Below are 16,783 nucleotides of genomic sequence, written 5' to 3' on the forward strand. Positions count from 1 at the left end.
TAGCTAGCTTGTGGTTTCTATTATCCATAATCAATTAGATAGTTTACTAAGTCGCAATTAGTTGCACTTTTTGAGACCCACTGAAAGTAACATAGTTGCTTAGCTGCTTGGAAGAGCCTGAGGTTATAGGGATAAGTGAAGTGACATAATTTGCTTTCTAAAACATTTTCTATTGATTACTCATGTGAAAGGAAGATCTTAGTGAATTTGTAAGGCCAACACTTATGAATCAAACAAAGGTTTTTCCTTGTAAAATTGTACTTCTAATACCCAAATTACAGCAGCTAGAAGCATAGAACTTCAAATTATGTTTCTGCATAGTCATTTTTCTCCTCAGAATCATATTTTACCATTGTATGTTATTTTTTTCTATAATATTTAATGAGGGACTAACACAAATTAATAAGCTGTGAATGCACTGTTGCTGAGGGAAAGAAAATGTATTTTCAGAGCACTAGCCAAACAGTGATGACATGATAGTGTCTTCTAGCATGCAACAGAAGGAAAGAACCCTTTAAACCATGCAAGTTACATTGTCAAGTTATAAAAAGGATTTTCCTAATTATACAGTTGGATTTAATTGGACTTTACAAATACTTAATATCATGCTTTTATTTTTTTGTTGTTATCTGTTGTGATAAGAATGTCAATATTGAATTGGCAGTAGCTTTTGGACCGCGGGTTTTTTCTTACCAAGATCCAGAGAGACATAACTGGAACTTGCAAGGCCAGGGATAATATTTTCATCAATTATCCTAATTTTTACGATGTCTGGAAAATTCAGCAAAATGACTTTGCCCCATCAAGGCTTTGCAATCAGATGGCTGTGGTGTCTTACTGCTGTCCTTGACATAGGAGGTTACCTGAAAGACATTACACTGGGGAGCCTCAAACATGGATTTTAGATTTAAGAGAAACACAAACTAAACACTCCCCTGAACCACCATCTACTGAAGGGGTGTTACCAGGAGAAGGCAAAATGCTGTCTTTTTATTAGATTCTAGTGGGATCAAGAATCACTTACCTCATCTATAAAAGCAATTGTTACGTAATAAATTTTATACGCTGGAAAATCTAGCAGTATATAGTTTAGGGTGGTAAAATGATGTTATACTGATTTCATAGACCTATGTCAAAGCCTATAGCTTTGTACTCTAGGCCTAAACAGTTGTTTAGGTTTGCTAGAGCTATTGGTCCATTTTCTAAAGTACATAATTGATTTTCTAGCAGCTATGATTAACCTTTGAGTTCTGATCAACCAGCTACCATAATTGCAGTCTTTTTCAGAACAAGGTCATCTAATATTATTGATAGATTTTACTGTTAAGCAGGACATAGAATTTCATTCCAAAAAGATAATTCCCCAAGGTTTACGGTTTTATCTTATCAGTTATTCCTTGCATACAACAAAGATTCTATAATTTCAGATTGAAATTCTGGTTTCCAAATACAGGACAGTTGCATTTACGTCAGATAGCACTAATGTTTATAATAAATTCTAAGTTTGGTCAGCAAACTTATTTGACAAACTGGCACTTCCCCTTTGTAATTGAGTCAGATATGGATACTGATTTGGACATTTTCTACTGAGAGCAAGAACCCTGACTTTTTATTTGCTTTCTAGAAGCATCATTTGAATAGATGACAATTGAGTTTTTTACTTTTTTAATTTCTCAGAAAATGAAAATCCACCAACTTTAATTATATGTCTAAAACAAAGCTGTTGTTGTTGATTTGTAGATCATTATTATATGTCACAGTGTGTGGATAATTAGGTAGAGAAAACCTTCTTTGACTCCAGGACAGGAGGTCGTGCTGACCTTTGATATGGCAATTTGATTGAGTTAGTTGTTTGGCTGTTACCACATAGAGAAAAACATTTCTTAGAAGTAATTGTGTCTGAATATATAGCCATTCTAATTACATAAGTACTATATATTACTGCAAATTTTAACATTATTCCTTAAACTGTCATCCGAGATGGTGGGCTTTAGAAACATTTTCACACTGTGCTTATGCATTGGTTTTCCTTTATTCCCAGATCCATGAAATGTATGACATTACTCAGTATGAAAACATTTTTTCTTTGTTCATGATTCTGGAACAACTTCTTCAATATGAGACAGAAGAAAGTAATATTTCAAGCTTGGACTATGATGGAGAAGAACAAATCAAATTTCTGAAGAACCTTGATCAAATTATTCTTCACCTTTCAGATGAATTCCCTTTGTTTTCTTTATATTTATGGAGAGTGAGTGTTCTTTTGAATTCAGCTCAAATACAAATTGATTAAAATAACCAACCTACTTCTTAACAGTGCCTTTGTTGTGGGACTGCATTGGAAAATGTTTGAGCCAGACAGGAAAATTGTAGTTATTGGAAAACATTTACTTTAAACTACTATGCTATACAGCAGTTTCAGAGATAACACAATTTATTTCCAATTTTAAATATACAAGAAATGTAATAATCCAGATGCTGTTTTGAATAAAAGCTATTTATTGTAATGGAAAACAATATGTTGGTGTTTGCATACATAGTGAAAATGGTACCAAAGAAAATTGTTTCAGGTGATGCTCAATATGCACTATGAACTTTAAAGCCAAGAAATAATGGGTGTGTAGACCTAGGCTTTCACATTAGGAAACAAAGAGTTCTGTAGTCTCTGTGTGCATGGGAGACGTTCGATGGTTGGGCATATTGATAATACAAAATAAAAGATTGAACATCTGGGAAAAAATGTCAATAACATGCTCAGTATGATGGAGCAAAGATTGCTGTCTGATAATGGAATCAGAAAAAAATGTTTATTTTTAAACGTGGTAACTTATCAATACCTATTCTCCTAGGATGGTCTTAGTTTCTGATTTAATCAAAATAATTATTATCTGAGCAAAATAAAATCTGATGCTTAGTTTTACAACTTTGTTACTCTCATTGTATATTGCTTGGCTTTCCTCCGTGTGTGTAAACAGTAGGCCTAATTTACTCTGAGTTGACTAATGATTTCAAAGATTGTCTGATTAAATTTAACTCCTTTTATGATTGCTTTAAATCTTTCTGTTCAAAATTAATGAACATTGATAAAATCTCATTTGTATGGTTGTTTGTTGTCCTTTTTTTACATTTTATTTTTGTGCAATATAATTGTATTCATAGTAATAATTAACGTCACATGTTAATAGAAACATAAAAGACCTGTAAAATGAGTTCAACAATAGCTTAACTGATCCAGAGAGGATTTAATAAATTGGAGGTGGTGGTGGTGGTGGTAATTTTTATAATGACAGCATTTTTTCTAGTAGATAAACAACATTTGAGTTTTGTTATGTCTCCTTGTAGTGTATAGTCACCAAAAATCTAAAACATTTTTAGCATTTGTCCTTATTCTTCCCTCTACACTTTTTAAAGACTAATTTTTATGTCCAAAAATTATCTGAAACATGGCATTTTCAGTACTGTAAATAATTTATCTTGTTAACTTGGATGCACTTATTTGAGATGATAAATCTATTTTTTCTACATAGGTTAAAAGATAGTAGTATTTGCAAAACCAGTTATTTTGATGTTGAATTGGCTCGTGAAAGATATTCTTATAATTGTTTATATACTATCCAACATTGTTATGTTTCTTAAACTTAGTATTTGGTATGTCATAGTGTAACATTTGTTTAATCCTTTCTTTTAGCAAATTTTCTTTCAACAGAAGTCTGTTTGATTTGCAAAGCAAGTGTTCCAGAATATTCACATTAGAAAGTCAGACAAGTTTAGCCAAATTAAAGAAAATAAAGGTAATTAAATAAGGACATATGTTTGGCAGCCACTCAGGAACTATTGTGCCTTTTTTTTTTTTTTTTTTACTGTTCTATTAATTCTTGTTTGGTCAAGGTAAAGGATCAGTTCTTCCACATCCTTACATCATTCCTGTAACAGCACTGAAAGCATGTTTACAAAAAGATCAAGGAAAGGGGAATAAGCAAAAGGAAACTGGTATATAATTGATGTAATAATTTAAGCAATATTCAGTCATTTTAGCATTAAAAAAAAAAAGTCTTCAAAAGCATTTTGCAAAGAAATGATATCACAGGAGGATACTGGAATCTGAAAAACAGCAAAATGGGTTTAGTTTCAAGACTCCTGTTCTGAAAGAGAATGGTTTCAAAAACAGATTGCACATCACTGCATATTTCCTGATCTGTTGGTCAATTAATATATTTTTTATTGATTTCATTGCTTTCTTCCTTGCATATTGTGCCATTTTCTCACGAGCAAACTCTCTAGGCCACTGGAAGAGCAATGATTGTTTGGGGAAATATATGCATCCTTCATCAGTTTTGAAACAACTGCTGAACTGAGACATGGTTTATGAAATCTGACAAGAATGTGAAAGTTTAGTTGGCAGTTCTGAAAATGCTGGGGCAGGGTGAGAGTCCCCCTTGTAATACCATTGTAGCAGTTTAGACAATTACTAGCAAAAGTACTATTAACTGCCCTCTGGAGCTCTCCTAGTCTTCTGTTTCAGTGCAAAATTAAATAGTGTGGTTAATCCATGTTAGCAAGCCCATCTTAGCTGTGGTGGGAGCAATAGCCTCTGCAACCAGAACAGTTATTAGTTTGTTGTCTTGTGTTTCTTGAAGAGATTTTTCACCAAGATGGGACTTTCTTCAATATGAAGATGCACAGATGTAGATGTTTAGAGGTCCCCATGTGGTTGAGATGTCTAATCTTTCTATGAAAAACTTTAAAAGTACCCTAATGTTTTGTGCTGAATCTTCAGCTGCTACTGCAAAGGTGTGCAGATCTTCTCTAAGTCCTGTGTCACATTCATTGTCTTCATGTAAATGCCTCTGATACCCTGGAGCATCTTTAGTGGCATTGTCACTAAATGCCTCTGTTTAGGCAACTGAGTCAAGCAGGTAATACAGACTTATTTTGGATATGTAGCTCCTTATGAAAAGAACATGCACTTAGGTGTCTTAATGTGAGAAGTAAATCCTACCTTGATATATGTTTGTTTTTAGGAGTAGGATATCTTAGATTTAAGTCCAGGCTTTTCAGACAATTTCTGCTTTTGTCCAGTGACTATTAGATGTGACTTGAGTAAGCATCACTGTATTTAGTTTTGAAATAAAATGTGATGATGGAGCCAGTCCTTGGAGTTAGAAATTACAGGCATATATTCTGAAGTGAGGTTTTGCATCGCAGTTGGAGGAAACCTTCCTGCAATTTGAACTTCCTCCAAGTCTTACAGTATCTACTAAATAGGGATGTCAACATCCACCTTTTAAACATCTAGCCTCCAGAAAGGATTCCCAAATCTGGAGAAATTACATGTGGTCTTTGCTGAATGGAGAAAGATGACTCAAAAGAACAGTTTAGAATCCCCAGGTGCTGAGCATAGCATGTCCTAGACCTAAAGACTAGGAAACACTAGAAGAAGAACTCTGAAAGAAGTCTGACTTATTATTGCTCCCTGGAATGTTTGACCTGGGTTAGCCATATAGGTTTACAATTAACAGTTCGAGGATATTTCTTTTGTCTTGCTGATTTTCGTTTTGTGAATATATATATATATGTTAGAATTTGGCAAAATGCTAATGTTCTGAAAATGCAAAGTATTTAGGGTTTTACATAGATGTGTGTGTGTATATATATATATATATATACACATGCTGTCAAATTATATATTTATATGGTCAAATTAGCAGTGGTTGTTAATTAGTAGCCAGACAGCTGTTTATGATTTTGTAATTTGTTACTTTGCCACATTCATAGCTTTCCCCGTGACTATGTTTTGTACCGGTCTGCATCTGTTTTAAAAAGAATTTTATGGTAGAGTGTCTCATTTTATGAGAGTAGAAAAATTATGATACAAGAAAAATAAATTTTTATTCTATTGCTGCTCCGCTGACTCTTCTGTTAACTAAAAAATTTTACATACCTGCTAATGACAATAATGGTTGGGATTTTGAAGTGAACTCTCTGAGGATGTTTTTCCAAAATTTTATTTGGAATCTTTTTATAATCTATATGTGGTTTACTGATTTGAGATAATTATTGCTTGTATATATTGGTAGTAGTGGAAATTAAATTTTACCTCTTTTTAATGCCATAATAATATTTTTATTTTTTATGTTTTGTTCTAGTTATCTTTGCATTACTAGCTGATACAGAGTAACACTTTCTAGTTTACTGTGGCACAACATTCGTCTGACATTTGTATGATCATAGGATAATTCGTGTTGGAAGGGACCTCAAAAGGTCTCCAGTCCAACCTCCTGCTTGAAGCAGGGTTAGCTGTAGGGTCAGACCAAGTTGCTTGTTGCTAGTTCAGTATCCAGTCAGGTGTTCAAAACTCCAAAGTCAGAGACTGCACTGCCTCTCTGGATAACCTACTCTCCTGCTTGACCGTTTTCACAGTGAAAAAGGTTTTGCTTTAAACAGTCTGAACCTCTGTTGTTTGTTTTATGCTCAGTGTCTTTAGTCTTCCCACCATACAGAGCCTGGCTCTGTCTCCTTCATATCTTCCCCATGTCTCCTTCATACCTTCTTCTGGGTGGCACTAGAGGCTGCTTTCAGGTTCTCCTGGAAACATTTCTGTCCCAGGCTGAACAAGCCCAGCTCTTAAGCCACCTCCCAGGGCAGATGCTCCATCCTTGACCATCCTGGTGGCCCTCCACTGAATGCACTTCAATTAATCCTCTTTTTCCTGGAGGGCCCAAAATGGGCAGCGAGAGCCTGGATGTGGAATAAGAAGTGCTGAGTAGAGGTGGGTCATCCCTTCCCTTGATCTGTACTCCTGCTGACACAGCCCAGGACACTGTTGGTCCTCGTTGCTGCCAGGGGCATGTAGGCTCACACTCAGCTCACTGCCCACCAGAGCTTCTAGGGCTTTGCCAACAGAGCTGCTCCCCAGCCAGGCATTCCTAGCCTGTATCACTGCAAGGGGCTCTTACTGACTGGGTGGCACATCTTGCATTTGTCCTTGCTGAATTTCATATTCTCTGTCAGCTCATTCTTCCATGCTGTCTAGGTCCCTCTGATGGCAGCCCTGCTCTCAAGCATATTGGCTGCGACTCCTAATTTGGTGCCATCTGCAAATTTGATGAGGATGCACTCCATCACTTCCTCCAGGATACCTGCTTGTGATACTCCAGTTGTGGCAGACATCCAAGTACAACCCGTTAACCACTACTATGTGAGCTTGACCATCAAATAATTTTTTAACCCACCTGTTTATTCACTCATCTAGACAGTAGCATCCTAATTTGAATACAAGAATGCTGTGAGAGGCAGTGTTGGAACGTTGCTGAAGTCATCCCCAAATCCAGTCATTTTATCCTAAAAGGCAATCAGGTTGGTGTGGCATGATTTATCTTTAGTGAATCCATTCCACTTATTTTTCTTGTCCACATGTCCAGAAAAGTGCTCTGAGAAGGACTCTCTCCGTGATTTTTCCCAGGAAGTAAAGTAAGGCTGACCGGCCTGTAGTTCCTCAGGTTGATCTTTTGGTCTTTTTTTCAAGACAGATAGGTGTGACATTGTCTTCCATTGCCAGGGACCTCACCTGATCTCTGCCACCTTTCAAAGACGATGCAAAGCAGCCCTGCAAGGACATTGACAAGTTCTTTCAGCAATCATGGATGTAGACCCCTTGATCCCATGGACTTGTATGAGCTGAAATCTTGCAAATAAAACCCTAAATTGATCTTCATATACTGCTGATAGTTCCTCTTCTTGAATGCTTTCACAAAGCAGAAAGTCCTGGGAGACCTCACTGTCGAAGAATGAGGTAAAGAAGACATTGAGATCCTCAGCCTTATATGCTGCCCTCAGTTTGATTGAAAGCTGTCTGTGAAGTACCATGATATAAATCACTTTGAAAGTCATTGGTAGTGTAATTAAGATTGTCTGTATTTCGGAAGGATCTAGCTCTGAAAATTCAGAATTGACATCACATTTGTTTAAAAGCATTTACTCTAAAACTCAGTTTACCTTAGACTTTTAAAAAGCTGTAGATTTGGGGTGGATTAGTATATAGTCATATTTTATTGATCTAGGCAAAGGAATCTAGGTCTTCTGCTGGTAATGGGAACAAAAGACTCAGTGACTGTTTCACCAGACCAAAATACATCTTACAACTTCTGCTTTTCTATTAGTTCCACAACTCATGAGTATATGTGGCCTGGAGGGACAACCAAGTGGAGTAAAATAAAACTTACTTCTCAGAGGTGAAAAGCCCAACCCATAATTTGTTATACAAAGCAGAAGTGCAGAGCAAGGATAAGGGGAAAAGTAGCTCAACCGAAAAACAGACTGGAAAGAAGAATGAGAAGGAAGGAGGTTTCAGAAGAGCAGGAGATTTTGATATTGCTAGCAGTTAGGTGAGATGAGGAATATGGGAATATCGGATGGCTGGGCCACAAAATGAGATGCAATGGGCAGAGGGATTGGTGCTGTAAAAAAAAAGTAATAAAAAAATTAATCACTTACCCTTCTTTTCACAGAGGAGAGAGGAAAGACAAGGACAAAATTAGATTGATATTTAGTGTCATCTCACTCCCTCACTGACAAATCTGGCTCCACTTTCAGCTTCTTCCAGTCCTACCCCATAAATAAACTCTATACCTTAGTGACCCTGCACAGAACTCAATGATCAGCTTGAGAGAGAAGTAGATGAAAACTACATTTGGGTTATAATCAAAGGATTAGAATCTTACATTTTTTCAGTTTAATAAAGAAAAAAGGGCAAGTTTTAAAATGTTTTTAATTATTCATGATGCTAAAACTAAAAATAGGAAAAGCAAAGGTTTTGGATGAAGTTTTGAGGTTTTCTTTCTTTCTTTGTTTTCATTCTCTGAGCAGCTCTCCATGTATGTACATTTCTCTTTAGAGCTCAAAGAAGCTTTGCTCAGCTTTATGCCTGTAGCTTTCCTGGTTTGTACTTTTTCTACAGTTGCATGACAGAAAAGGTCTTTTCCTGTTCTGCAGTTCTTGATCAGCTTGATTTCAGATAGAGTTACAGCAACGTAATCCAGATGGTATGTTTCACCTAGAGCTACTTTAAATCACCTCCCCTTATATAAATTGTTTCATCCTCCTTGATTGTGTTTACTTTTAGTTTTCCCATTTTTCTTTTAAGCACATTTACTTAGTCTGCACCTGCTTATCTAATCAAACAGGTAAAGTTGTTTTTTATCCCTGATTTAACTAAGCCATTTCTTCAACATGATTTTTTGTAAACTTGCTGATTTCAAATTCATCCCATATTCTTTGGGGTTATGCCCACAGTTGTTATTGCTATACTAAAGAGAGGCTTATCTTTGAGAAGAGCACTGTTTGCAAGTCACCTGCTTACCAGTCTTGAAAATACTGTGAAGTTAGACATCAGGTTGGAGACATCTCTGTCAAATTACGCTTCAAGGAACAATCTTTGCCAGCCAGGAAAATGCTCCAGTGAACAGAGTTCCGAGAAAAATTGTTGTTTGGGGTTCTTAAAAAAGGCAATCTTCTTTCTTCGCACATTTCTGTAGTTGAAAGAGACACGTGAATAGATGAAGGCTAATTCTGGTACCATCCAGAATCCACCAATTCAGCAAGTGGGGTTTAAAAAGAAGCATAGGTGCATTCGTCAGCATTTTTGGCATCACAACAGCATTAGAAACCCGACACTGCAGATTTTAGCCCTGGTGTTGGTTACTTCTCCAAGAAGTTTCTGAGGTTTCTTGCCATCTTTTGTCAGCTGCTGTTTCTGGTATTTCTTCTGTCAAAGCATAACTTTTTGCGGTTATTATTATTGAATTTAGTTATGGTTTTTGAACACCTTTCTAGTTTATGAAGTTTGAAGCCTGATTCTCTCCTCCAGAATAACTGTGTCCTCCCTGACCCCTGCATGGTGACACCTGCAGATTTTATAAGTTTACTCTGTGGTACATTCATCCAAGTTTGTACAGATAGAAGAATATTATGGAGTAAAAACTCAGGAGAAAGCTACAAAGTTGAAACTCTTGTAAATTGCTATTGCGTACTGTAAGAAGATAAAACATTGAAAGAAAAGGTACTATTATAAAGGAAATATGGAGCATAATCTGTTTTTACATAAATGAGCTACATGGATTTAGTGAAACATTTTCTTTGTGTTTCTGCTGAATGCAAGTAAAAACTGTGTCAACCTAATTTTCTATTACCTTTTCAATGTACAGAATTAACAAGAAGGGCTTGCATCCACAAAAGACTTTGAGCACGTATATTACTTCTTTTGTTACCTGAGGAAGATAGTGGGGCATCTCTGACCTTCACAACCCTGCACTGGTGTCATCCTCTGGAAAGTTGTTATTTCTGGCCATTGGGTATTCTGGGTTTTGTCTTTCATACCAGAGACAAAGAAACATGTCTTGAGCCAAAAAGAGAAAGAATGAAAGATTAATTTTGTAGCTGTATTGGGTTTACATGGCAAGGTTTTGGTAGTGGGGGGGCTGCGGGGGTGGCCTCTGTAAGTAGAGCCCAGCAGCTGCCCCATGTCAGATCAGAGCCAGCTCCAGCCGGCTCTAAAAGGGACCTGCCGCTGGCCAGAGCCAAGCCAGGGAGCGATGAGGGGTGGGCCTCTGGGAGAGCAGATTTAAGGAGGGGAAAAAAACTGCTGTGCAACAGCAGCTGGGAGAGAGGAGAGAGAAACACCACTGCGAAGAGTGACCCCCCGCCCTGCAGACCCCAGGGTCAGTGCAGCAGGAGGACAGGAGGTGCTCCAGGCACGCAGCAGCAGTTCCCCTGGGGCCTGTGGAGAGGCCCCTGGTGGAGCAGGCTGTCCCCCTGCAGCCCGTGGGTCCCACATGGAGCAGATCTCCACACTGCAGCCCGTGGAGCAGGTGGATGTGGCCTGGAGGAGGCTGTGGCCCATGGAGAGCCCCCGCAGGAGCAGGCCCCGGGCCGGAGCTGCAGCCCCTGGTGGAGAGGAGCCCACGCAGGAGCAGGGGGTCTGGGGGGAGCTGCCGCCCGTGGGGGACCCGTGCTGGAGCAGTTTGCTCCTGGGGGATGAGGGAGGAGGTGGAAGAGGGTTTTCTTAATAGAACTAAGCACAGTCTGCTTCCTGAATAGAGAGCCAGTTGAAGCTTTTCTCATGTTTTTTGTTGAAAAGAAAAAAAAATCCCTCATGAGTGGGCAATGAAGATTGCTAAAATCCCATTCAGTGTTAATTTTTCCTGTTAATTATCACTTACTTTTTAAGGCAAACAAACAAATCCTTTATTTCAAAGGAGTCTTTGTTTTTTCTCTTTTTGTGTTTGTCTAAAGGCTCTTTTGAATAGAAAGACCTTGTAGAAAATTATGCAACATTTTAAATGTTAGTCTGCTACCATTAGAATATAATGGAATAGATTCTTATATAGATTTTCAGTGCAGCAATTTGTTCTGCTGTTCAGAAAACAGTTTGTACCATTTGTTCCTTTGAAAGTACACTCATATATTAGAAGCTAATAGAAGCACAAAGGAAGCCTGTTCCACATGGATACCACTGAAGTCCAAGTTCCTTGTTGCACTAAGGTATTGTTACAGGCATTTCTGTGTAATATTAATGTAAGTTTCTTGAGCAACATGCTCAACTTCACTTTTTTTTTGTTCTAATGATTGTATAAAACAAAATTGACATCCCAAACTGCAAGAAGTAAACTGACTGTGAACTTCAGCATTATGTTTGGCACCTTGAGCTTTTTGCTCCAAATGAGAAGGAAAGTCTCCTTAAAATAATTTATGTTGCAGTATGAAAATCACTTAAGGCAATAATTGAAACAAGTGAGTTAAAGGAATACATGTCAGCCAAGTATATCACTGGAATTATTTTTGACACTTTTTTTTTTTTTTTTAACCTACTAGTTTATAGTAAAGTTAGAGAGGGTACTAGAGGCAGCATACACTCAATTCATTTCACTGTGAAGTTAATGATCCTGTTCCACACAAAGTGCCTTTGTGGTTATTTTGAAATAAAATAAGGTTTCTCATTTTCAACAGGGGAAAACATTGCCAGTCGAAGTGCTTTGTTGCATTCTGGACTGCATGCAAATATCACATTTACCACTACTGTTAACACCTTCCCTCCCTTCTTCAGCTTTGGTTAAGCTGACCAACACAGTGAGAGTTTATCTGCACCTGTTAGGCCATTAACAATAAGGATGAAATGTTGAAATACTGTGATCATCTTTATAATGAAACATTCAAGAGGTTGTCTTACCTATTTTATTTCTGCAAGATGTTTCACCTTTATTTTGGTTGCTGCAAGCACACAAACATAACTAAGTGTTAGACTTTACATTCCTTATTCAGGGTAACTTAGTGCAAGTGGATATTTTTGTTCCTGTTTCTGGTTTATTTTTTAATTAGCCTATTTTAACTTATGGATGCACACATGGTGCAAGAATTATAGAAGAACAGGGTGATGAAGCCTATTTTCCCATAACATTCCTGCCCCAAAGAGCAGAAAAGACAAAAACCTTATAGATGACGCTAGTGAAGAAGCCTGTGCATCTTTCCTTTCGTATTTTTCCTCTGGATGTACTATTTTCAAAAAAATTTTGAAAAAAGTGCTTATCATAACCAAACCATCAAATCCGCTTTTAAGCTGAGTGACAGACTTCTTTTCAGCAACAATTTAAGTAAAGATGAGAATTTATAAGTAAACGAATATCTTACTAATTTCCAGACTGATGAACAGCAGATCATTTTATGTGTTGTCTTGGCAATGTGCTACCAAGTGTTGATAGACAGGAATACATCCATTTAATATTCTGTGCCCCTGGTCAGGTCTTATATTCTTTATTTGCTTTCATTTAACCCTCTCGACTTTCCCCCATGATTCAGTCTTTCCAGCCAGCCTTATTTGTGTTGATATCCTGTGAGATGTTTTGATCATATCTTTCTGATAATATTATTATGCTTGGAGAGTAATTATTTTAAATGTGACTGAATTGATTCTCTTTTGTGTGATTGTAGCCTTCCTTCTCCATGTTGCAGGTGCTTATGTAAAACCACCATATATTTGCTGAATTCATTTTTAACTTTAGTCCACTAACAGTACCATTTATTCTTGCAGTAGTATTTAGACATGCATGCTTTTTTTCAGAGAGAGAAGTGACTAGACACTTTTGGTTCTTCTCTGAACACAATGAAACAGGTATTTTAGTTAAAAAAAAAATGTTAGTCTACTATGGATGTGCTCTTTATGGTAGCTCATTTCAACTGAGGTGGGTTTTGGATGTTAGCACAAGAGCAATTCAGCTGGAAGGTTGTAGGCCGTTATGATGCCAGTCATTAGCAGCTGGAAGTAATTTTGAAAAGTGACCTTTCCAGCTACAATCAGAAAAAAAAAAAGCAGGTGTGTCTGCAGCCTTACTGATTCCTGGGTTCTCCTTTGCTCTTTGTAAATCTAATTCATCTCTTTCAGACATACCTGTTGTCAGAAATTTGGGTATATGTGTTATGCTTTGCTTAGAGTCTAATTACCTGTGTATTTACAAATTCCAGTGCAAGGTTTCTGCCCTTTGCTTTAAATGTCATTCTACCCAGAAGGAAATATCAAGTTCTCAGGAGTCTGAGGAGGGTGTCCACAGAAGTCCTAGAGAAAGCAGGAAAACAGAGCTTCAGGCAGGTGATAAGCCATGAGGCCTGAACTCCCAGGAAAGGGATAAAGGAAACTTGGGATAAAAGCATTCCTGAAAGGTAGTAGTAGTGTCTGTGCTTCCAAAGTACACGGGGTTTAAGAGCTGGATCACAGTTCAGCAGTCTGATCTGGGAGATTATTCTGAGTTAAAATCTCAAGTACGTTTGAGATTGTTTTCTTCATGGAGGCATTAATTTTAATTTTTCTGTTAAGTGAAAAATTCTGTTTTATTTATGTCTCTGAATAATCACTCCTGTTGATTTCTTTGCCTCATTTGTGATTTGTAAGTTCTCTCTATATACTCTGCTTATGTTTCAGAGGGTCACTAATGCAATCCTTAAGCCTTCTTGCACATTACTTACAACAACATCAGCCAAAATCAGTCTTTACACCATATTCTGCAGTACACCCCAGGATAACTGCCTGCAGTCAATTCACTATTGTCGGTCATTTCTGTTTGTTAATGCTTCTTTGGGCAGTTTTTAATTCACTCAGCTTGTGGCAAGTATGAGCCCAGGGGAAGCTTCCAAGGGGAAGTTGGAAAGACAGTCAGCATAAGGTCCCTGAGACGGAGGAGAATGAGTTGGGCTTGGAAAGGAGAAGGTCAAAGCTAAAAGTCCTGTTATTTATTCAGATTCCATCTCCAGCACCAGTTTAAATCTTTGATAGCTCCACTGATCTTATCCTTACATCAACTCTGGTGTTTATCATCCTAAAGGAAATAGTAACTGTAGGTGCGAGCAGCTGACAGTAAAAGAATTAAGACTCAGGGGAATGGAAATCACTCAGAAAAAGAAGAGAATCTTGTTTTGACTTTCAAAAGGACAACTTTAGTTGAAATACAGCCTCCAAATACACTCTGTAAAAATAAAAAAGAAACTTTTACAAAAATCTGTGATGATTTTAAAAAGTTCAATAGCAAATACCTACTTCTAAGCAAAGGCTTTTTCCTGAAGTGGCTGTAGCTGGAATACTGCAGAAGAGAAACAGTGACAGTGAGGATGGTTTCGCTGAACAGTGTGAAAGAAATTCAGAAGCTAAATTAACATAATACAATCAGAGTAAGTAGTAGCAAGTAATACTGACTTCTTCAGCCTTCATAAGCTGATTAGTGACTGTATTAAAACTGAATTGTATGTTAGTGGAGATTTCTGTTCACAGCACTTTAAACTTTATTTTTTACAGCATTGATAGATGAAGTTAGGAGAAGGAATTTTGTTTTACATTTGAGAGTAAGGTTGATACATTGGAGTTATGAATTTATGTTCCATGTAATTAAGCTATTGTATTTGTTATTTTTATTATAACTTTCACTAGTAGTCATTAGTTCTCCATTTTTCATATGTTCTTTTCATAAGAAGTTTTGCTTTGTTTTTGTCAGAAAACACTAGTTACATGGCTTAATATTTAGAAATAGATTTTGAAACTTACAGTTTAATTAAAAAAAAAAAAAAGAGGCCATTTATACTCAGTACCAACTTTTACACACTGGGAGCTTCAGATTGATCAGAAGACTAGGGACAATCCTCCAGTAGCACAGAAATTGTGTAACTTATAAAGACAAGGAGTATGAACACATGAATTTAGCATGTGAATCATTTCAAGGAAGATATGGAAAGTATAAGGTGAATATAGAGCATAATAAAAGTACTGACATAACAAAATTTTCTTTAATTCAGAATTGTAATGAAATTCTGATGATACTTATTTTGCATGAAATACAACATCTGCAAATTTACAGTTTCATATTTTTTTTCTGAATCTTATCTCAGAATTTCACCTTTATATTTCATATTTATTTATATTTGAATAAGTATAATTATATGTTTACACATATACAGCTCACATATATGTTATTTCTGGTTTATTCATATTTTAGAATTATTTCTTACTTTTACATGCCATAATTTGGTAGTGGTATATACATTTTGCAGACATATACTTCGCTATTGATATGCCACATTAAGTGAAATTTTTATTATTTCAATTGTTACTTTATCTTCATTTTAAATCTTAAATGCAGCTGTTGTTCAGTTCTGCTTGAAATGTGCTGTCATTTTGTCTTTGGTGCCTCCAGTTTGAAACTAGTCCCTGAACAGTGAGGTGTGTGGCACAGAGCAGCAAAGACTATCTGTAACAAAGTTACGAAGTTTGTGTGTATATATATATATTTATATATATATGTATATATATATATATTTGAACAAATAAACAAAGGAAAATGCTTCTTCTCAGATGTCATTCATTAATTCCTGCTCAGGGAAAACATATCAAAAGCTGCTCTTGACTTTAACTTAATTTCTGGCCAATGACAAAAACAAGTAACAGGAGATTGTAAAGAGAAAAGAGCAGAATTATCTTTTATTTTTCCACTTAAATCTTCCCTTTTTCACGTTTGTTTTGTATTACAAATTGAAATTAACTGTTTTGTCTGAGCTATTACTCAAAAAAAAAAAACAAAAAAAAAAAAGAAAAAAAGGAGAAAAGAAAAATGGAAATTGAATATCTTGCTTGAATTACTTGACTTCCATATGTACATTATCACGTTATCTGTTATCTCTCTGGTTTCTTTGGTTTTAGCTTTTGTATATTTGTATATTTGTATATTTTTTGCAACTTAAACCCTCTAGGCATTATTTATATCACAATCAACTTGTTTGATTACAAAAATATAAAAAATAAATATATAAATATAGGACAAATTTGTCTCAGTATTTTTTATTCGAGAAAGCTTTAGACTACAAGTGGCTCAATAAAGTCCTAATATTTCAGGATTTCATTCAGCAGATCGGATTCCATTAAGTACAGCTCAAAGTTGTTTAGAGAAATGTCAACATTGAATTCTGTAGAAGCAAATGTTATTCATTAATGAGTTGGAGCACGTTAATATACAACTCTTTGAATAAATAAACTGTAATTATATTGGAATATAATCCTCTGATGGAACAGCTACAAAGTTTGTCTCTTTCTAAAAGCCTTTTCTAATGCCTCACTGATTTCTATTTCCTACTCAATAAATTATGGGCTAATTAGTGTAGAGCTTTGTTGTAGACAAACAGCTTTCACTTTCTAAAATGCCAATCTTATCATATTTCTACTTTCAGCAACAGTCTGTCTACAAATGATGCTCTTCTG

At 36.3% G+C, this 16,783-nt stretch overlaps 1 protein-coding gene across 2 annotated transcripts in view; it reads left to right on the forward strand.

Annotated features, from left to right (window-relative positions):
• Positions 1-16,783, forward strand: part of MEI4 (meiotic double-stranded break formation protein 4) — a 158,704-nt gene that overhangs the window by 76,248 nt on the left and 65,673 nt on the right. The window contains exon 5 of one of the 2 annotated variants that reach the window (XM_040551736.1): positions 2,042-3,487. The exons of the other annotated variant lie outside the window; for it this stretch is intronic. Within the exon in view, the coding sequence (XP_040407670.1) occupies positions 2,042-2,293 (252 nt within the window). The 3' untranslated portion in view covers positions 2,294-3,487. Of the gene's footprint in view, positions 1-2,041; positions 3,488-16,783 lie in introns of those variants that run through there. 2 annotated transcript variants of the gene reach the window in all.

This window comes from Cygnus olor, chromosome 3 (genome assembly GCF_009769625.2).
Source record: "Cygnus olor isolate bCygOlo1 chromosome 3, bCygOlo1.pri.v2, whole genome shotgun sequence".
Lineage (NCBI taxonomy): Eukaryota > Metazoa > Chordata > Aves > Anseriformes > Anatidae > Cygnus > Cygnus olor.